The sequence below is a fragment of the Candoia aspera genome, chromosome 1 (assembly GCF_035149785.1).
Source record: "Candoia aspera isolate rCanAsp1 chromosome 1, rCanAsp1.hap2, whole genome shotgun sequence".
NCBI classification, from domain to species: Eukaryota; Metazoa; Chordata; class Lepidosauria; order Squamata; family Boidae; genus Candoia; species Candoia aspera.
In genome coordinates, this window is record NC_086153.1 from 1,486,836 (window position 1) to 1,509,699 (window position 22,864).

General features: G+C 46.9%; 1 protein-coding gene across 6 annotated transcripts in view; it reads right to left on the minus strand.

Moving 5' to 3' along the window:
* MYO18A (myosin XVIIIA) overlaps positions 1–19,594 on the minus strand; it is a 120,524-nt gene extending 100,930 nt beyond the window's left edge. For all 6 annotated transcript variants that reach the window (XM_063295047.1, XM_063295038.1, XM_063295021.1 and 3 more), the window contains exon 1: positions 18,507–19,594. In XM_063295047.1, the coding sequence (XP_063151117.1) occupies positions 18,507–19,505 (999 nt within the window). In that variant the 5' untranslated portion in view covers positions 19,506–19,594. The remainder of the gene's footprint in view (positions 1–18,506) is intronic.
* Between the last annotated feature and the right edge of the window lie 3,270 nt (positions 19,595–22,864).

A 22,864-nucleotide genomic window follows, 5' to 3' on the forward strand; every position in this document is an offset into this window, starting at 1 on the left:
CATAAGGTCCGCAGCCTGGAGTCTGCCCGTCCGCTTTCCAGACTGGCCAGGGGTCCCGCAAAAGACCCACGGCGGGTTTTGGCACAGGAGTCTACCCTTTCTCAAGTCAGACCGCCTGTCCGCTGAATCCAGGGATGGCAGGGATTTCCCAACACCTCAGGCACAACAACACAACTTTGTGTACCAAGGTGTGGGTAACGTTCTCTCCTGAAAGGCAGAAAAGACACTAGTAACAGCCAGGCGCTGCAGAGAATTCTTAGTTAAGGAAAGCCCTTCCTGCCCCTGAAAATTAATTGAAGTAATTGATCTCTTCTTTGTATTCTTGCTTTTATTTTGTGGCAGTCTGGATTTAAGTTCTGGGGGAAACTGGGTCCCCAAGCCGCACACGAAAGAGAAGGAAAAGGTAGAGGCCCCAAGGGCATTCTTATTTTTCTCTTTTCTCCAATTTGGCCAGAAGCATCCCGGGGGGGGGTGCCTTTAAGGGCTCCCACCTACCCATCCCAGACAGATGGATGAAGGCCAGGAGCAAATGCCTTCACTCCACAATCGCTTTTCCTCTTGCCAGAGTTTTAAATCAAGAGGCCAGAAAACCTGCAATACTTGTCTCCTTGCGAGAGGCACGTTTCTCCAAGGCAAGAGAGGAAGGCTTGCTTCCAAGCCATGGACCAAAGTATGCGTATCATTTCCTGTTTTAAAAAGCAGGGAGAATAATTTTTTATTTAAATTAGGACCAGAAACATTCCAGGCTGCATAGCTGGCCGGGAGAAGAAATGCAACCTCTGTCTCACCTCTGCTCCAGGGCTTTTCCAGCACGAGGGTTAAGGGGGCTGGTACGCAGCATCCCCTTGCACCTCCTCGGCCCCAGAAAACCGAAACTGGCACAAGGGCTTCATCTGGACCAGTGTTTCTCAATAATCGCCACCACTTTAAGACGGGTGGGGTTCAACCTCAACTTCACGCTGGCTGGGGAATTCTGGGAGCTGAAGTCCACCCATCTTAAAGCTGCAGCAGTTGAGAGACACCGATCTAGACTGATTTAATATCTGCTGAGAACATGCACTTCCAACTCTGTCCTGTTTTCCCAAGACTCGGTAGAATATGATGCAATGCTCCCATTCTGGGCTCCCAGCTCGATTGATCAAGCAACTGCAAAAACAGGAACTGGGCTGGGTGCATTGTAGATAGTAGCTAATCCTTCCCAAAAGGTGCCACGGACGCAATCTTCTGTAGTGCGGTCTAGGAGAAAATACACGGGGAGGCAAAACTGGCCAGCCCGAAATAATTCTGAACAGCAAGTCAGAACATCGCTAGCTGGGAGCCACAAATATATAAATTAACAGTTCATGCCAGCCTTCCTCAAACTGATGCCCTCCAGCTGTATTGAGAATTCCAGTTTCAGCATATCTGAAGTTCAGCATGTAGGAGAAGTCTGGATTGTATAATTCCTTCCAGCGTGTCAGGCCTTCGGTACAGCACAGTGTTCTCCACTCAATCTATTTTTTTGTGCCTTTCCTTGGATCCCGGTTCCACTTCTTCTCCACATCCAGGTTCTCCCTCTTTGCTTCAGCTATCTCCTTGACCCAGATCTACCAGCATGGTACATCTCCTCCCTTTTCAGACACTGTGCTCAAATACTGGGGGTACCGATTGCTCCTAGGCAAACATTCCACTTTTTCCAAAACTTCCTCATATTACCAACAAAGAAGACAAAGGAGAGAGGTAGATTCAGCCAAATTCAATTCTCTGAGTCAGTTGTGCAATCAGATGCACAATGGTGTGAAGCTTGCACACTTATTCTGCTGCCTAGATGTGAGCTTTCAAATTCTGGAAGTAGCTTCTGTGATGCCTGCTTGTGGGCAGAAGGTAAGAAGCATCAGGAGGGGGTTGGCCATCCTTTCAATGAAGCACTTGAGAGCGTTATCCAGGAGCAAAATTTTCTCGCATGGAGGAGGCCAAATAAAACACTTCTGCTGCTGGATCAGGATTAAAATTTTTAAAAATCTGGTAATTTTTTATTTACAATACAGGTAATCCTCGCTTAACAATTGAGACCAGAATTTCATTAGCTAAGCAAAGCAGTCATTAAGTGAATCCGACCTGATTTTTACTACCTTTTTGTGGTGGTCATTATGCAAATCACCACGGTCTTTAAGCAGACCATGTGGTTATTAAGCAAATCACATGGCTCCCCACTGATTTTGCTTGCCAGAAGCCAGCCAGGAAGGTCGAAAATGGTGATCACGTGATCAAGGGACGCTGCAACCATCATAAATGCGAACTGGTTGCCGAGCGCCCAAATCTTGATCACATGACCGCAGGGAAGCTGTGATGGCTGTGTGAGCACCGGTTGTAAGACGGGTTTTTTCCCAGCACTGTCGTAAGTCTGAGCCATCACTAAATGAATGGTCATTAAGTGAGGACTACCTGTATAGAAACGGTCATTCTCTAGGTACAATGCAAATCTTCCAGTGCAAAAATAAAGCTTCTCCAAATTCTTATCACAGCAATGGAAGAAACTTTCCTTGCTACAGCAAGGTTGTTATTTAATCCCAGGGCCATTCATTTAATGCAAGAAATCCCCTCCTCACGTTTCAAGATCGCTACTTATCAAGAGTTGTCCTCTTGGTACCTGAAAGGCTTCTCTTGCTTCTTCTAGGGCACCCATTGTTCTTCAAGAGGAGAAAGACCTACTCTGCCCCCTCTCGAACCCCAAACTCTTTGGCAAACTATTCCACATTTGTGGCACGTCAAGGCAGCTGGGCATCCAAGCGTGCTGCTGCCATAGGGGCACCCCTGCGCCTCTAGAAGAAGTTTCAGGAGCCATCTCAGCCGCTTCACAAGCCAGGTCAACCTCCCCTGTGGCCAAACCAGCAGCAGCTTCTATTCCAACCACAGTTCAGTCCACTTGCAAAGTTTTCTCCTCCTGAGGAAGTTGACAGCAGCAAATTTAGTTTACTAATTCATATTTGTTGGGGAATAAAAAGGGTCAGGGGGGAGAACAAAAGATCTTCTGTGAAGTTTTGGAACAAGTGACTGGGTCCCTCAAAGTTCTTCCTCCTCTCTGAACAAGGAGGAACAAGACGAAAGACAGGGACACAACCACGCAAAGGCAAGTGGGCCAAGCAGAAGACAGTGGAAACCTGGCCGCTGGCAGTGCAGGGAGAGAAGGGAAGTTGGCCTTTGCGATCTCATCTCCTTAATCTATTTGTGAGACGGCTGAAGCCTACGAAGACTGGTGAAGAAGTGGGATGAGGGTCAGGATGGTCTTGCAAGAACAGGAGAAGCTGCCTCATCCGCAGAGTCAGGCCAGTAAGAAGTCCCGTCCACTGCTGTCATAGTCTTCAGTCAGAAGCTCCCCAACCCAAACCGTCTGCACGCACCGTTTTTTTTTTTCAAGTTTTGCCTTTTTTATTTATTATTAATTTTTCAAGATACCCACCACTCCACCACAGACCGGAAGAGAACATGCTCCTAAACTGCTGGCAGCCAGAAGAGTCCCTTCAGAAGCCCCAGCCCCATAAACAGGCTGACCTACAAGCCCTCGGCCTCAACTGTTTCCCCCAAAGGAGGTCTCCTCAACCTGCACTTCAATTAGCCATTTAATTACTGGACCACACTGAAAACAGCTGTGCAGTACTTGCTGCTGAGCACAGGAAGGGGGAAGTGGCAGTCCTCCAGCCCTCGGCCAGGCATGTGTACGAGGCCTGTGGGAGTTCTGAGCAAGGGGGCACCTTTCCCCCAGAGCCCCAGCGTTTCTGACATTTCACCGCAACAAATAACAGAAATTTATCCCAACAGCCTTCCCTAACCTGGTTCCCTCCAGATGGACTGGGCTGCAACTTCCAAAATTCCCAGCCAGCATGTGCCCCAAACATCTGGTGGGCATCAAGATGGGGGAGGCCAGTCTAACTGTTTCCTCCACCTCCACATCAGTGTCCCTTCTGGAGGTTTTAATGGACGCAACGGGGAGATCAGGCAGGCCTCTTTGCCCATTCCAAGGATGCCCATCTTGTAAGTGTGCCGTTTTTCCCAGTACTGAGGAACAGACCCCATAAGCCTGCAACCCAACTCCTCCTTCCCTCGCCCCCATCCGTCACCGCAGCTCCCAAACGGAAGGCAACAGCGGCAGCCCCACATAAAACCTTGCAAAGTCCAAAAGGCTCGGAAGGTAAAAGGATGAATTGCCGTTGCTCCCCAGTATCTCCACATCCTGAGCAAAGCTAAGGCAGGCAACTCGTCTGGGGCGGATGCCTGAGACTTCCAGCCGCCACCGTCAACTTGAAAAAGCAGCATCTCCACTCCTCGTACTTCTGATCAGTTGGACCCTCTACGTTGGCTCTGCTTTTCTCTCCCTCTGTAGGGAGGGAGGATCTTTTGGTTCCCTCACTCAACTTGCCTTCCTCAACCAGCCCCTGCTCCACTCACTGTAAGCAGACACGCTTAGAAAGAGCTTAGATGCCTAACCACAACTGTGCAGAGCTTGGCCAGACTTCCTACCTACAGTATGATATTTCGGCTGGGATAAACCGGCATACCTGACCAGGTCACTTAAAGACCTGCGGCTGCATCTGGCTGCATCTAAGCATGGTTAGGGGGAGGGTTGAGATAATACATTCGTACATATAGCTTTGTTTTGTGGCTTAGCATGTTGTTTAAACCCTAGCTCTTTGGACACTTCATGGTTCAAAGTAGTGGGTCAAAGTGGGATGAATACCACCACCCCAAGTTGCTAGATCCTGAAATCCAAACAGTCAGTTGCAATTCGACTTGTAGCCCAGAGTAGAAGACAAGACTTGGAAGCACTGAAAAATCTCATTCTGACAGATGGACAGTTCAAGTAGGGGGCCATCTACAACGTGGAGTCCTGGGTGCCCTCTGAGCTTGGCTGTTCGCTTGCAGACGTTTCGTTACCCGACCAGGCAACATCATCAGTGTGAGGGAGGGCGGGGTTGCTCCCTGTTTATATGCAGTGGCTTGCCCTGCCAGGGTTGGGGGGGGGGGTGTTCTCCCTGGTAGTTCCTTAAGTGGGGTATTGTTTTCTGATTGTCTGTCTGTTTGATTGTTTGTCTCCTTGGTAGTTCTTTGGGGTGTTGCTTTCCACTTTCTTTTCTATTGGAACTATCTAGAATGTCCCAGCATTTCAGGCCATGGTAGAATCAACCAAAGTCACTTCAACCCACCTGCTCCTTTTCTATCTGTCAAATAACCCTCCTGCAGGAATTTGCCCATCATGGCAGGAGACTTGGTGCAGATCATTAGGCACTACCACCACAAGTTCAGCTGGAGGAGAGCCAGAAGTCATTGGGCTATTCAGAAATGAACTACCCAAAGCTTCTGTGAACCCCCAGAAGGACTGGCTATGGAAGTTTCTGGATTCTGCTTCTTTGCCTTCGACGGAGAGCATGGGGCATGCACAGAAAATATTTTAACACCACCTTTCCCACACCTGCTGAGCAATTACAAAAGCCCTGCTGGCTGAAAATTCTGGGAGGGACACCCCAAAACATCTCAAGGGCTTTGGGCTGTGCCGATGCAGCTCCTGCTTTGAAATCCTGGTTACGGCTGACTTGCAAGGAGTACAAAATGCTTTTAAGAACCCCAAGCCCATGAGATGCAACCTACCAAATGGCCATTCGGGATGGTGGGACCCAGCCCCATGATCCATGGAGTCAGAAGACGAAGAGGTGGAAGAACTACTAACAGCTTGCAAAATGCAGCCACAGCCAGGACAAAGGGGTTAGGCAATGCTTCAGCCAGCTGGGAGATGATGGGGAAGGGGGGGCTGCTCTGCCCATAACTGTGAGGCTGCCGGTCTGGGGTGTTTCCTGCCCTTCCCTCATCTCCCCACAGAACAAGAAGCCCTCCAGCTCTGCAGAAGGGGCTTTGTTCCACAGCAGCTGTTCTCCTTGGTTCTATAAAGGCAGGTGCTGCTGGTCAGCATGAACTCCCCTTTTCTATGAAAAGCTAGAGGGGTGGGGAATGCCACAATTAAAATGCACGATTTGCATGAAATTTTGTGAATGCTGCAAATTGGCTGAACACAAAGAACGAACTTCCCATTTCAAACCCCCTCAATGGCTTTGAGTCTCCCAGCAGCGCACAACTGACCGTAAGGAGCTCGGCCACACGTTAGGATAAGCCAGATAAGCTACAGCTTGTTCTAACACAGTTTGTTCAGTAAGCTGCCCGTCGCATTGTGCCAGAGCTCCATAATCTGAGGCTTTGGGGACCACAGGAAACCCATGTAAAGATGTAAGCGTGGCCCTCACAGACCTCCAAAAGTTTCTACCGACTGCCATTTTTTACTGTGCTAAAAAGGGAAGATCACTAAATACATGCGTGGAGAGTTAATTGTTTAAACAAAAATTTAAAAAATTAAATTTCATTTTAATTTAATTTTTCTCCAGACCTTTTTGGAATACAATTCCTAGCACACCACTCAAAGACCAATGTAGCCCTTATCCCAGAAGGAAGGTGTCAAGCTCTGCATTAAGCCACAGGTTGTTTGAGTTGGGCTTGGTATGATAAGTAAACCTAACAATATTTACCCCAAGCTGGAGTTACAAGTAAAATTGTTCATTTTTTTCCACCTCAAAGACTAATTCCTTTTCTATATAAATATTCAGAGGAGTTCGTTAAAGAAATAAATATATACTTGGAGGCTAAAGAATAAAGCTGCTCAATATTAAAAATAAAACTATCAGGCATGAAAAGCAGCAACTAAATACTTTAAAACAGGAACAAACACCTTGTCGAATTTTTTTTAAAAAAGTCATTTCGGCTTCTGAAATAAAGCAAGGAGGAAGGCACATTCCTCCCAAAATTTATTGCACCATCCCATGAAATCTTGCCTCTTGAGATGAAAGGATATGGAGCAGAGTCTCCAGAACACATGAAAAGCTTGGGCTGGTTGATACGGAAATAGCATCACACAAACAAATAAGGGGGAGGATGTAAAACGGAGCTTTTCAACCTCGGCAACTTTAAGAAGTATAGACTTCAAATCCCAAAATTCCCCAGTCAGCATTTTTTGCAAGGCAGGGGTGTTGTTTATTCATTTAGTCGCTTCCGACTCTTCGTGACTTCATGGACCAGCCCACGCCAGAGCTTCCTATCGGTCGTCAACACCCCCAGCTCCCCCAGGGACGAGTCCGTCACCTCTAGAATATCATCCATCCATCTTGCCCTTGGTCGGCCCCTCTTCCTTTTGCCCTCCACTCTCCCCAGCATCAGCGTCTTCTCCAGGGTGTCCTGTCTTCTCATTATGTGGCCAAAGTATTTCAGTTTTGCCTTTAATACCATTCCCTCAAGTGAGCAGTCTGGCTTTATTTCCTGGAGGATGGACTGGTTTGATCTTCTGGCAGTCCAAGGCACTCTCAGGATTTTCCTCCAACACCACAGTTCAAAAGCATCGATCTTCCTTCGCTCAGCCTTCCTTATGGTCCAGCTCTCACAGCCATATGTTACTACAGGGAACACCATTGCTTTAACTATGCGGGCCTTTGTTGTCAGTGTGATGTCTCTGCTCTTAACTATTTTATCGAGATTGGTCATTGCTCTTCTCCCAAGGATTAAGCGTCTTCTGATTTCCTGACTGCAGTCAGCATCTGCAGTAATCTTCGCACCTAGGAATACAAAGTCTTTCACTGCTTCTACATTTTCTCCCTCTATTTGCCAGTTATCAATCAAGCTGGTTGCCATAATCTTGGCTTTTTTGAGGTTTAGCTGCAAGCCAGCTTTTGCACTTTCTTCTTTCACCTTCGTCATGAGGCTCCTCAGTTCCTCTTCGCTTTCAGCCATCAAAGTGGTATCATCTGCATATCTGAGATTGTTAATGTTTCTTCCAGAGATTTTAACTCCAGCCTTGGATTCCTCAAGCCCAGCTTGTCGCACGGTGTGTTCTGCGTACAAGTTGAATAGGTAGGGTGAGAGGATACAGCCCTGCCGTACTCCTTTCCCAATCTTAAACCAGTCCGTTGTTCCGTGGTCTGTTCTTACTGTTGCTGCTTGGTCGTTATACAGATTCTTCAGGAGGCAGACAAGATGACTTGGTATCCCCATACCACTAAGAACTTGCCACAATTTGTTATGGTCCACACAGTCAAAGGCTTTAGAATAGTCAATAAAACAGAAATAGATGTTTTTCTGAAACTCCCTGGCTTTTCCCATTATCCAGCGGATATTGGCAATTTGGCCCCTAGTTCCTCTGCCTTTTCTAAACCCAGCTGGTACATCTGGCAATTCTCGCTCCATGAACTGCTGAAGTCTACCTTGCAGGATCTTGAGCATTACCTTACTGGCATGTGAAATGAGTGCCACTGTTCAATAGTTCGAACATTCTTTAGTGTTTCCCTTTTTTGGTATGGGGATATAAGTTGATTTTTTCCAGTCTGATGGCCATTCTTGTGTTTTCCAAATTTGCTGGCATATAGCATGCGCTACCTTGACAGCATCATCTTGCAAGATTTTGAACAGTTCAGCTGGGATGCCGTCGTCTCCTGCTGCCTTGTTATTAGCAATGCTTCTTAAGGCCCATTCAACCTCACTCTTCAGGATGTCTGGCTCTAGCTCACTGACCACACCGTCAAAGCTATCCCCGATATTGTTATCCTTCCTATACAGGTCTTCTGTATATTCTTGCCACCTTTTCTTGATCTCTTCTTCTTGTGTTAGGTCCTTGCCATCTTTGTTTTTCATCATACCCATTTTTGCCTGGAATTTACCTCCGATGGTTCTAATTTTCTGGAAGAGGTCTCTTGTCCTTCCTATTCTATTGTCTTCTTCCACTTCCACGCATTGCTTGTTTAAAAATAATTCCTTATCTCTTCTGGCTAACCTCTGGAATTTTGCATTCAATTGGGCATATCTCCCCCTATCACTGTTGCCTTTTGCTTTCCTTCTTTCTTGGGCTACTTCTGGTGTCTCAGCAGACAGCCATTTTGCCTTCTTGGTTTTCTCTTTCTTTGGGATGTATTTTGTTGCCGCCTCCTGAACAATGCTGCCAACTTCTGTCCAGAGTTCTTCCGGGACCCTATCTACTAAGTCCAGTCCCTTAAATCTATTCTTCACCTCCACTGCATATTCCTCAGGAATATTAGTGAGCTCATATCTAGCTGATCTGTGGGTCTTCCCTAATCTCTTGAGTCTGATCCTAAATTGTGCAAGAAGAAGTTCATGATCAGAACTACAGTCAGCTCCAGGTCTTGTTTTTACCGACTGTGTAGATGTCCGCCACCTTTGGCTGCAAAGGATGTAGTCAATCTGATTTCGGTGTTGTCCATCTGGTGAAGTCCACGTATAAAGCCGTCTCTTAGGTTGTTGGAAGAGAGTGTTTGTTATGCAGAGTGAGTTGTCTTGGCAAAACTCTATCAGCCTGTGTCCTGCTTCCTTTTGTTCTCCCAGGCCATGCTTACCTGTCATTCCAGGTGTCCTTTGACTGCCCACCTTAGCATTCCAGTCTCCCATGATGAAAATAACATCTCTTTTAGGCGTGTTGTCCAGCAGGTGCTGCAGATCCTCATAGAACTGCTCTACTTCAGCTTCTTCAGCATTTGTGGTTGGGGCGTATATTTGGATCACTGTGATGTTAGAGGGCTTGCCCTGAATTCGAACTGAGATCATTCTATCGTTTTTTGGGTTGTATCCAAGCACTGCTTTAGCCACTTTACTATTAATTATGAAGGCTACTCCATTTCTTCTGTGGTCCTCTTGTCCACAGTAGTAGATCTGGTGGTCATTTGATGTGAAGTGGCCCATTCCAGTCCATTTCAGTTCACTGACGCCCAAAATGTCTATCTTTAATCTTGACATCTCACCAATAACCACATCCAGTTTGCCCTGGCTCATAGATCTTACATTCCAGGTTCCAGTGGTGTGTTGATCCTTAGAACATCGGATTCGCCGTTCACCACCGGCACCGTCGGCCGCTAGCCGTCCTTTCGGCTTTGAGCTAGCTGCGTCATCACGTCTGGGGCTAGTTGAGCTCATCCTCGGTTCCTCCCCAGTAGCATTTTGACCATCTTCCGACCTGGGGGTCTCATCTTCCGATGGTATACCGACATATCTCTGGTTGTACTGATCCATTTAGTTTTCACGGCAAGAATACTGGGGTGGGTTGCCGTTACCTTCCCCAGGGATCGCATTTAGTCTGACCGCTCTGTCATGACCTTCCCGTCTTGGGTGGCCCTTCACAGTTTAGCTCATGGCATCATTGAGGTGCTCAAGCTCCAGCACCACGACAAGGTAACGATCCTTTGCTGAAGAAGGCAGGGGTGTCTGGGTAATAATGCTAATACCCAGACACCCCCCCCAAAAAAACCCATAAAATCCTCTAGTAAATATTTATTTATTTACTTGGAAAATTTATACAGCTGCCTCTCTTAAATATGTGACTCTGGGTGGTGAATGGTCAGTACAAAAAAAAATTTTTTTAAACCACATAACTAAAATTAAAAATAATCCAGGGCAAAGAAGAAAAACAGAGGCACAATACAGTATAACGGTTGCACGCCTATATTGTTATTGTTATTTTATCCCACCTTTATTATTTTTATAAATAACTCAAGGCAGGGAACATACCTAATACGCCTTCCTCCTCCTATTTTCCCCACAACCACCACCCTGTGAGGTGGGCTGGGCTGAGAGAGAGTGACTGGCCCAAAGTCACCCAGCTGGCTGTTGTGCCTAAGGCAGGGCTGGAACTCACCGTCTCCCAGTTTCTAGACCAGCACCTTCACCCCTGCACCATGCGGGTTCTCACATTGGGCTCATCCAGCATGCTGGCCCTAAGGCCCGGGAAAAACTCCCGGCCTTCGCCACTTTCTGGAAGGCCAAGAGGGTAAGGATCCCCCAGATCTCAGGGGGGAGGCTGTCCCATAGGGCAGGTGCTGCAACAGAGAAGGAGCAAGGGCAGAAAGTTCCCTAAGGAGAATGCCACTGCAGAGAACACTCTGTCCCACATCTGTATGGGCCTCACCTCCGTGCTAAAGGGAGAAAGATGCAGCTGGGCAGGCCTGGGCTGCTCGAATGGGCAGAGGGTGCAAATGCCCAGGCCGTCAGCCTTCCTCGTCCAGTACCTGCTGGAGTCTCAAACAGTCTTCAAGGACACTCAGGTGTTCAGAGCAGCGCAACACCCAGCCAGGGGTTATCGTGTGCAAGCAATAGCCACAGTCCTGGGGCTCAAAAGGGCTCCTAACACGATAAGGAGCGCCAGAAGACTCCAGCAAACACAGCGAGACAAGCACTCCAGAGGAAGAGACTTGCCAGATAAGCCAGCCTACCCCTCCCCACAGCCCCAGAGTGACAGCCGTGGCTCTAACAAAACCCGCTGCCCGCATTTAGGCCCTGCAATCTTGGACTTGTATTCGGACAGCAGCCTGCCCCAGACTGGCGCTCTCCGGAGGTGTTCCAACTACAACTCCCAGCATTCCTAGCCAGTACAGCCAACGGAATGCTGGGAACGGCAGTTCTCACCCATCTGTGCCAGATGGGAAAAGCTTTGCATCGGGCTGAAGAAGCCACAGAAACAAGGGCAGCTGCTACTGCAAGGTCCAACTTAGACAGAGCCAGGGTGGATTAGGCAAGCTAAAAATTAAGAATGCATTAAACAATGTCACAGTAAAGACACCAGGAAAACAGATTGCACTGTTTTCTTAAAAATTATTTCATCAAACTTTACGAAATGCTCATGAACACGCCCATTTCCAAATGAATTTGTGCAGAACCAAGATTATGACACCTTTTGGCAAGCCCAGCTTCAACAGACGAAACCCCCAGAAGCACCCTGCTCTTCCTGCCAGAGCTGACAAAAAGAAGGTTTTTGTTAGCCATTGTGAAGAATGTGGGTTTCTTTGTGATGCGAGCTTAGAAGGACAGCTTAGCAGCTGAAAGCTTCAAAGGAAGGGGAACAAGAGGGAGAGCTAAGCCTGGTAAAATGATTTTGGGACTACCAGTTTTTTCTTTCTAGGAGCAACATGCAACACCTTATTTATTTTGGGGATAGAGGTAGTCCTCGACTTACAACCACAATTGAGACTGGAACCTCCGTTGCGAAGTGAGGAGGTTGTTAAGTGAGTTGCGCCCAATTTTACGACCTTTTGTCATACTCATTAAGCGAATCACCATGGTCGTTAAGCAAATCTGGCTTCCCTATTGATTTTGCTTGTTGGAAGCTGACTGGGAAGGCTGCAAATGGCAATCACGTGACCCTGGAATGCTGCAACTGTCATAAATGTGAGGACCAGTCGGCCGCAAGTCACTTTTTTCAGCACCATCGTAACTTTGGTCACTACACGAATGGTCGTAAGTCGAGGACTACCTTTTAAAGGAAACATTTACACAAATATTTTGGCACAATAAGCTCTTAACAGGACGGATAGATTCATTTATGATATTGCCCGTATGTATGGGGTTTATATAAGACACAGAAAACCGAACAGCAGTCCGTTAGCAGTGGAGATTCCAGTCCCAATTGCAGTCATAAGTCGAGGACTGCCTCTATCCCCAAAATAAACAAGGTGCTGCTTGTTGCTCCCAGAAAGAAAAAGCTGGTAGTCCCAAGATCAGTTTACCAGGCTTAACTCTGCCTCTTGTTCCCTTTCCTTTGAAGTTTTGTTCTCTTTTCTTTGAAGCTTCAGCAGCTCCCAGGGAATCACAAGAAAGGTGAAAGGGTTTAGCCAGACAGGAAAGATGAATGGGCTTGGAGAGAAACAGGTCTGAAACAAACAACAAGCTGCTCACATCCTAATGAAGAGGCTTAAAGCAAGTATGTCCACCTTAATAAAAATATTAGGCCAACACTTTCTACACAATGCGTTAATCTGCATGCCTGAGCACACCAATTTATAACTATTCACAGGATGCTAAATTCGATAGTATCAATACTGTATCTAAACAGGCAGCAAGTTCCGTGCTCGCTCCCACTGATGTTGTTACCTGGTAGGGTAATGAAATGTTTGCAAACCAACCACCAAGCTCAGAGAGCACCAGGGACTCCGCTAAATTCAGAGCCAGAAGCCACATCCCACAACTGTGGACTGCTGTGGTGGACGTCTGGCACGGCACCCCCACAGCCATCTAAGGCAGTGTTTCTCGATCTTGGCCGCTTTAAGATGGGTGGACTTCAACTCCCAGAATTCCCCAGCCATCATGGCTGGCTGGGGAATTCTGGGAGTGGAAGTCCACACAGCTTCGAGTGGCCAAGGTTGAGAAACCCTGTCTAAGGTAAGCATCCAGAACGGCACCTGAAGGAAAACGGTTCTCCCAGCGGCAGTTCCACTTGGCACAGATTTCGGGGAAGGGTCCCTCACTCAGAGCTTCCTCAGTGTCCGCCAGTTTCCACGTGTGCCCCGTAACTCCATCACGCTTCCTCCCAGCGTCTTGGCAGCTTCCTCTGCATGTGCTTTTTGACATCGCATGCTGCACACCTGACTCAAGGGATGGAAATACCATGTGCTTCCCTTCCACGGGGGGGGGGGGGGACTCTTTCTTTCATCCATTCATTCTCACGTCAAAAGAAATGCTCTAACTGGCTTCCTGATTAGACTATGCAAGACAAGGCCTATGTAGGTCTCCAGGGGGCCACAGGGGTTTTAATGAGATTTAAACATTCTTTATTTAAATAACATTTAAATCTCACTAAAATGCCAGTAGCCCCTTAGAGGACAGTGTATCTGGACAGCCAGTTCCAGTTGGGAGCCTGGCCATTTACATGCACGCAGACCCCTTAAAATGTCAAAAGCTACCTAAAACTATTCCTGTAAATTACAGCAGACGACAACCCGCGGTGACACCGGAGATCAAATGCCCTGGAACTGTTTTGACTGCCTTTCTAAAAGCCATTAGGGAGGGCACCATTCAAATATCTGGGGACAGGGACGGAGCCCCTCTTCCTGATCCTCCTATGGGAAAGCATGTCCTGGACCAGTTGGCACCTGACAAAGCAGACGGTCCTGAAGATGACCAAGGGTGAAACTATGGAGGGTTTTCAAGACAGCAGCCAGAACTTTGAATGATACTCAGCAGCCTACTAGCAACAGGGGCAGTGCCCATAGCACTGATGTTGTATGATTGTGGTGGCTCTCACCCACCAGAAAATGCGGTGCGTTTTCTGTACCCATTGCAGCCTCTGAGTCATCTTCAAAGGCAGCCCGATGTAGCACACATTACAGTAATCCAGCTTAGAGGCAACAGGGCAGGGCAACTGCTATCAGGCCTTCTGCTCCAGGAAGAGTCATAACTGAAACACCAACTGGCACTGGGTGAAGGCCACCTTAGATGGTTTCCATCTTACTGAAATACTTCAGCTGCTGCCTTCTGCTCTAGCCCATTACAACTTTCAAATACCAGATCAAGAATTTAGCAGAGTCTTGGGCCTGGATTGGAAAGAGACTCTCCCTCTCTCTCTCTCTCTCTCTCGTTCTCTCTCTTACACACACACACACACACACACACACCATCACATAGTGATGATCCTTGTACTGAACTGGCTGGTGATGACTTCACCCAGTGGTTTCATACAGATAGTAAACAGCAGGGAGGACAGAGAGCAGGGATGACTTATCCTCGCCACCACCACCACCAGCTGGAACGACCCACTTAGAAAGGGGCAGAATGACGAAGAACAGTGCCCCTAACTACCAACCCTTGCAGGTGGTCCTGAAGGACACTGCAGCTGAAGGCACTGAAAGCTGCTGAAAGGACTAACAGGACCAGGAGCGGTGCAATTCCCACACCAAGGTCCTGACAGTCATCAAGCGAAACGTCCACCGCTGTTTCCATCCCATGCTCAGGCCTAAACCCTGACTGGAAGGGATTCAGATGGTCTGCCTTAGGTAGGTTGTTCTGCAGCTGGAGGTCCACCCACTGTCAACAACCTTTCCTAAAAAGAGATGGTCAGAGTCTGAGCAGTTGTTACCTAAATTGGCCAGATCCAGGAAGGACATCTTCACGAGGGAACCCGACGCTGCCCCTTCCAAGGCAATCAAATCACTGCCTCCCCCAGCAAGGCACCGACCACCTCCTGGCCTCACTCAACTGCTCGCCTGACACAGAAACCAGCCTGGCCATGGGTCTAGCCCACAGGTGGCAGAGCTCCTTCCTGAGATTGCTCGACCAAGGTCCTCAGAATCAGCAGCTGAACAAAATCCAGGTGGCCTCACAAGGTACTGTTCCACTGACTCTTTGGACCCTGCCCGGGCAGCATTGATGGAGCAAATTTGAGCCATTTTATCAACAAAGTCCAGCACCAGCATCTCTTGGTGACCCTCAGATGGACCTTCCCGCTGCACCTTGCTAACCAAAAGGGAGCAGGTCACCCTAAATACGGGCACTGGAGCACATTCTCCGGACACAATAAGGGCAGAGAAGTAAGAAAGCTTTACTGCTTTCATGATCACCCGTGTAGGCTCAGACTTGAGCGCAACCAAGTTCATTTATGGCCTTCGGCCGCCACCACTCCAGTCACCTCTTCTGCTGCTTAATTTTCTGGAGACCTCCAAGTTCAGCAAACAGGGAGAGGCCACTCAGGGGCAACCCTGTCAAGTGCCCTGGCAGTCTCCACATTCCAGGCTCTGACTTGGCACTCAGCAAGAGTGTGCTGCAGTTAACAAGGAGAATATGGGACACCTGGCTATTGCGCTGCTACCCGCGATGCCTTCACTCTTGGTCTACGGACCGTCCCTTCCATCCACACAACGTGCGACAATGCTCCCAGACGGCACAGGGTTTCCCAGGAAGGACCGATACAGTACAGCAGCGGTCAGATCAACTCCACCAATTTATGCTGGGGGGTGGCAGGGGGGTGGAGGGAAATACAGCCATTGGTGCATTCCATTACTGTAGTTATTGTTTGCATGTTATACTTCCTCAATAATTTTTTTTTGAAGTAAAAAAGATCAGCACCACCCCATTCTGAAAAGCAGAGAAAACAAATGAAAACTGTAGCAGTGAATCTAACTTAACCAAGTTGAACGCATTTCAAATATGATTCGGAAGAAGCATGCTGGACCTTACGTGAGCACAAGCTCTGCATCTCTCTGCTATTCATTAAAGCAGCCTGTTCTTTTTCAGGGTCCGGTACAAACCTGAAGACTGAATGCAGCTGCTTTAAAAGTTGCACTAGCTTCAATGAGCTGACCCTTTAAAGCAGGCAAGACTTCTGGTTCACACGGAAACCTAAAAAGGGTGCCCTCATTTACTGAATAGGGGAGGGGTGCTGTATTATGCAAGGCACTCTCTCCCAAAACATTACACCTCGATGCCTTGGGAGGGTGGGTGGCTTAGACAGAAAAAGTCTGTATCCAGATGGACGCTAATCACAAACCAGAAGGAGCTTCCAGATTAGGCCTTTCTCATCCGATCATCCAGCCTCATCTGCACAATTTTAACAGGGAAGCGAGTCCAGACAATGCCTTCCATTTATAATCTTTCTTTATCAGTGTTTCTCAGTCTTGGCCTCTTTAAGATGGGTGGACTTCAACTCCCAGCCATTGCTGGCTGGGGAGTTCTGGGAGCTGAAGTCCACCCATCTTAAAGAGGCCAAGACTGAGAAACACTGTTCTATATTATTCCTCACTACTTCCACCTTTTTTCTTTCTGCAGAAAATCATCTACGAAAAAAAGAAAAGTTTCATAATGCGTTTTGATCAGGGGTGGGAAAATCCTTCACTGGAACCCTCCAAAGTGCCAAAACAACCAAGGATATTACCAGCCTTGTACTAGATACTGTACAGATCAGAAGAACAGCAATTAGTGTGGTATTTTGTTCCCTCCAACCGAAGTAAAGATGAAGACAAAGGGCAGAATACGTAAGGGAACAAGAGGCAGGGTTAAGCCTGGTAAAATGATCTTGGGACTACCAGCTTTTTCTTTCTGGGAGCCTGTATAATCTGGTAGGAAAAATCATACTATAATCACATACCATCATCTTCAGCCACAGTTAGTATCACACTTAAATCTTAAGATGTCAGCACTGACAAATCCTTATTTTGAATGGAATTATGCCTGAGGGACTTTGCTACTTTTTCCCAGAATAGCTTTCGTGAAGAAGAAAAATACGTTTTGAATCACCAGCCCTTCTAAAAATACGCATCCAACTCAGCCAAAGAGCACATTTATTTATCTCTTTATTTATTTATCAGACTTTACCACCACCCATCTCCCTCCCAAGGAGGGACTCTGGGCGGTTTACAATAAAAAACAAACGTAAAATCAGAAACATTTATGGATACGATAAATACAATAAAAGTAACTGTATCATGGAATCTAGATGGCTGAGAGTTCTTTTATCAGTCCGTGAGCGTGATAGGTCCATCCAGGGCGACTGAGGGCGCTGGCCATCCCCGGGTGTGGCTATCCCCCTCCCCTTCGAAGCTGCTGGCAAAACCAGGTCTTTAGTCTTTTTGGAAAGTCCAGGAGCGAGGGGGCCTGCCTCACCTCTGCGGGGAGGACGTTCCAGAGGGCGGGAGCTACATGCTGGAGAGTTCTAAATCCCACTTAGGGTTCAAAGGCCACAGGTTCACTTAAACACGCAAAGAATTATTGTGCGCGAACAAAACATTTTGACAATGCACTGTCAGTGCTACGATACTGACCAACCGCGTAACAGAGAACGGAGAGAGCGTACCCAGAAAACACCCCCCCCTATTTTTTTTCACAGCTTCCATGCAAGCCACATAGAACTGGATGGTTTTGGGATTTCAGCTAAGCAAAAATCTGACTTCTCAGAAGGACTGATCTATCAGGTCTAAATCCCCATCCAAGCCCACAGCACGGGAACGGGAACAAATGTTCCTTCTTTGTCTTCCCCACAGATCCCACAGTCAACTAAAAATACTAGCCAGCATTCTTCTTTTAATTCTCAGCCACTCTTGGTCCATGTAGAGGAATCTTTTTGGAAATACACCCCTCATAATCCCTGATCATTTAAAAACCATTTATGTATGTATGTATGTATGTATGTATGTATGTATTTATTATTAAATTTATACACTGCCCATCTCACTATAAAAGTGATTCTGGGTGGCTTACAAACAAAAATTATAAAACCATTATAAAAATAGGAAAAGTACAAAAAATAGAAGATAAAATAGGGGAACTAAAAGGCAGAGAGAGTGTTTTAAGCCACCAACCACCCCCAGGGCTGCCTATCATCACCAAAATCATCACCAAAAAGCCCCCCAAGGGCTTTTGAAAACTGCTGAAATCCAGAATTAAGTTTTCAGGAGCCCTCACATTTGGGCAACAGCCAGGCCCTCTAAAGGTCCCCCATCATTTGCATTACAAGAAGAAAGGGCTCCTCCACTGCAAGTCTCCCATACCACAGCCACAGAAATGGAGGGATGACCACGACAGCCACACAACACCACAGACGGGGCCATAACAAGACCCACCGAGGCAGCCCAGGAATCTGCCTCAGCCAAAACCCAGCACTCGGCCTCAACTAGCAAGGAGGGCTTCTGGGCCCCCGCCCGCCCCCAGCCACGCTCCTGCAAAAAGCAGCTACTCACCTCAAAGGCTACTCCGTGAAGCTGCTCCCCACTCTTCAGCCAGCAGCGGCTCAGCTCGCTCAGCTCCAAAATGGGCTGCACTTTCAGGCGCACCGTCTCCCCCGACTGCCGGATCATCTCCACAATCTCGTCCCGGGATTTATTCTCCACGTTGCACCCATTGATCTCCACCAGCCGGTCGCCTGGCACCAAGCCCAAGGCCAGATCTTTGGTCCCGGCGCCCGGTTCAGCAAAATGCACCACCCGCCTGTACACCTGCCCGTCGGCGGCCCTGTCCAGCATGGTGGTGCGGCGCAGCGAGAAGCCAAAGTCGCCTGTGTTGCGCCGCTGCAGCTCCAGCTGCCTGGGCCCAGGGGGCTGAGGAGGCACCACCGTGGGCAGTTTCAACTCTGCAGGAAACCTCTTGCTCACCAGTTCGGGCAACTGGGTGCGGGAGGCAGAGGCCAAAGGGGCACAGGGAGGCCCCGGAGCCATGTCCTGCTTAGCGAGCTGCATCTCCAGTGTGCGCGTTTCCACCTGCGGAGAAGGGGCCGCCGAGTGCTCCGAGGGCGTGGAGGTCTCCGAGGTACTTTCGTCGCGGCTCCTGTGGGAGAAGGAGAACCTCTTGACGATCATCTGGGAGTTCTGCTTGGCCAGTGAGCCGAACTTGGCCGCCCGCTGAAGCACTGAGCCCTTGAAGTTGGCGTCGTCCACCTTGAGGTCATCGCTGGAGCTGGCCGTGCTTAGGTGCCCGGAGTCCAAGATCACGCTCCCCCGGTTGCTGTCCGAGTCGATGTCCGTCAGGTGGAGGTCAGAGCCACTGGCCACCTTGATAGGGATGGGGTTGGAGATCTCCAGCCGGTTCTTCGTGTCCCTCTTGGAAGCCCGGCTGAGATTGAAAAATCCCCGGCGCACGCTCATCTCCTCGAGGCTCTTCAGCTCAGCAGCTGACATTCGTTCCTTCTTCTCCTTCTTCTCCCTCCTGGACCCGTCCCGGTCCTTTTTTATTAAGTGAAACATGGTGGAAAACAGACCGGGGAGAGGTCCAGGCTCAGAGAAGGCAGAGGCCAGCAAGCAGGGGCTCCAGAGCCTTCATCCAGCCAGCGTCCCTGTGATGGATACAGCACAGAAAAACACCCGTATAAGTAAGTTCATGTCCGAAAGCCGCATGCCTCTGCTCCTTGTTTGTGGCACACTGCAGTCTACAGAACTAGCCAGTTTCCTGCTGTGACATACATTTGTTTGCTTGTTTGTTTAAAGCCTTTCTTCCTGCTGTTCAGCCAGAAAGGCTCCCCAGAGAAGCTTTCAGAAATCAGTCATAATTAGACCATCCCTGCCTTCAGGCTCACAGGGAGGGACTGGGGAGAGAATAGGAAAGCACAGATCTCGGTGGTGATGGATTCAGCTGCCCAGATAGATGGAAAGAGATGGATTCTGGTTTGACCATCCCCTTGTCTGCCCTGCATCTATTCTGTGCAAAGTATCCCTACAAGCTCATCAAAGCCTACCAGGAAAACAAAGACAATAACGAGGCACTCATCCCAAGAAAAAGGAAACTTTGTGCAGAACGAGTCAGGCTGTCAGTCAACAAAAGACCTAGTGAAATATTTGGGACTATGCAGCATTTGGCAGGCATTAACAAAGATATGAGAGCCAGTTTGGCGTAGTGGTTAAGGCACCAGGTTAGAAACTGTGAGTTCTAGTCCTGCCTTGGGCACAAGCCAGCTGGGGGACCGTGGGCCAGCCACTCTCTCTCAGCCCTAGGAAGGAGGCAATGGCAAACCACTTCTGAAAATGCTGCCAAGGAAACTGCAGGAGCTTGTCCAGGCAGTCTCCAAGAGTCAGACATGACTAATTAAAAAAAAACAAACCAAAGCTATATTTCAAAATAATTACACCAAATTATGGAGAGAAATTTTTAAAAGATTTTGAAGGTTGGAAAAAACACTCTCCTAGTTAGGATCCACTGCAACTATTAAAATGAATATATTACCTAAGATAACTTTTTTTGTTTCAAATGGAACCAAAATTTACAAGATTGCAAAGAACAGTCAATAAATTCATTTGGAAAAGAAAAAAACCTAGAGTAAAATAAAAAATGTTACAAGGTGGGCTTGCTCTCCCAAATCTTAAATTATATCACCATGCAAGTTGTTTGCCATGGATAATCAAATGCATAAACTCCCCAAATAGCAGAATGTCAATATTAGAAAGTTACCAGCCGAGCTTATGGACTTCACAGGTATTTACTGTATAAGGATACAAAAGACACAAACTTAAAAAGGCGTAAGACAGAGTTTGATAAAAACACAGAATTCCACAAAAACAGTATGAAATGCAACAATCTCACCATTTACTCTGGAGATAATTTCTTACAATAATTACATGCGTGGATATGGTACATCCTGACTCTAGAAACAGATGAAGCACACAGAAAGAATTATTGGGTGAAGGCCAAAAATTACTGTGGTTGATGGATTTGTTAAGGATTGCTGGAAGAATAAAAAGCGACTTGACCTGAAGAAAGGAGGGTTTTTAAGACAAATGTAGAATTTGAAACCCTTGTACGGAACCAAGACCACCTACTGGGATGTATATATATAAATTGCTATTAAAATATGACACGGAGATAGAACAAATAAAAAATGGTATGATAAAGCAGATACAAAATTTTAAAGAAACCATTACATTCCAAGGATTAGAGGATTTATGGAACACTCAGCAAAATCTGCCCCATGCTATAATCCAAGAGAAACGAAGGACAAAATGTTTTACAGATGGTATATCATTCTGCCAATAACTGCAAAAACAGATAAATCATATAATAAAAAAGGCTGGAAATGCTGTGATACAGTTAAAAACAACAACAAAGTACTGTTAATAAATACACAGCATTGTTTAAAAGAAAATAAATAAAAACAAAGCTTGAATTGAAACTTCAGGTTTTTTGACTAGCAATTGTTCCAGGACAAATGACTAAAAAGTATCACAATTTATGGAGATATGTGCTGACAGCTGCAAGGACAAATTTGGCCCAACACTGGGAAAGGGACACTCTGCCAACAGTTATCATGAACTTGGGGAAATGGTAAAATTGACAGTACTGTATGCATCCAGAACAGAGATCTGACTGAGGCTAAGTAGGAACAATTGCCTTATAAATATATCACACACAAACAAGGCAAACTCAGGCACGGTTTTCGAGGAGCAAATAAGTGCGGTAAAGATAGTAATTAGAAGCAATTTCAATGTTTGTAAATGTTTTCATGCAATCACCGGTTGGGTACAATGGCAGGGAATTTAGAACTCGATATTATTTTTAGTGATTTTTCTTCTTTTTTATATACAATGTTTTTTTCCCCTTTTCTTTCCCGTTAGACGATTATGGGCATTATTTCTGGAACAATGAGAGTGGTGATGTCAAGGTTTAGAGTTTTATAGAAATACTTAGTTATTTCTGAAGAGGATACAAGGAACCCAGTTCTGTACATTTAATGAATTAACAAAATAATGAAATAATTAATTTTAAATGTTATGATGATGGTAAATCCTTTGTTTATTTACTGATATTTTATTCTTCGTCCACTATTTTATTTTTTATTCTATTTATTTGTATTTATTTATTTGATGTCTGTAGCTGCCCATCTCAACAAGCGACTATGCCTTTTTTTCCATCTATTTTTCCTTTTGTGTAGTGGCTCCTTCTTCAAGGTAACTGCAGAGGACACATGGACTGGATGGGGAACTTCTGCCTGAAGTAGAAACCCCTACAGGTATTGGGCCCAAGCCCTCCATGGCTTCACAGGGCAAAAAATAGGCCTTCAAATTGTACTCAGAAGCTACTGGTAGCCAATACAGAGCTCCTTGATTGATTGATTGATTGATTGATTGATTGATTGATTGATTGACTGGTTGGTTGGTTGGTTGGTTGGTTGGTTGGTTGGTTATGTGCCATCAAGTCGATGTCAACTCTTAGTGACCACACAGATAGACCTTCTCCAGGAAGATCTGTCCCCAACCTGGTCCTTCAGCTCTTCCAAGGATGCACCCATTGCCACTGTCACTGAGTCCATCCCCATTCCTGCTGGTCATCCCCTTCTCTTTCTTTCCACCCTTCCCAGCCCCAAAACATATTGAGTTGCTGAAGAAAAAGCGCAGCGCTCTGTTGCTCCTTTGCCAGCCTACTGCAAGCTAACTTTTTTTTTGCAGGCTAGTAACCAAGTTTGAAGACCAGTCTGTTTACCATCTGGGAGGACACTAAGGGCAGAAATGCAGGAAATAAATCGAAATAAATTGCTGCATGTGGCCCAGAGTCGCTTTTGGTGAGATGAGCGACTGTATAAATGTGCTAGCTAAATAAATAAATAAATCCGCCGAGA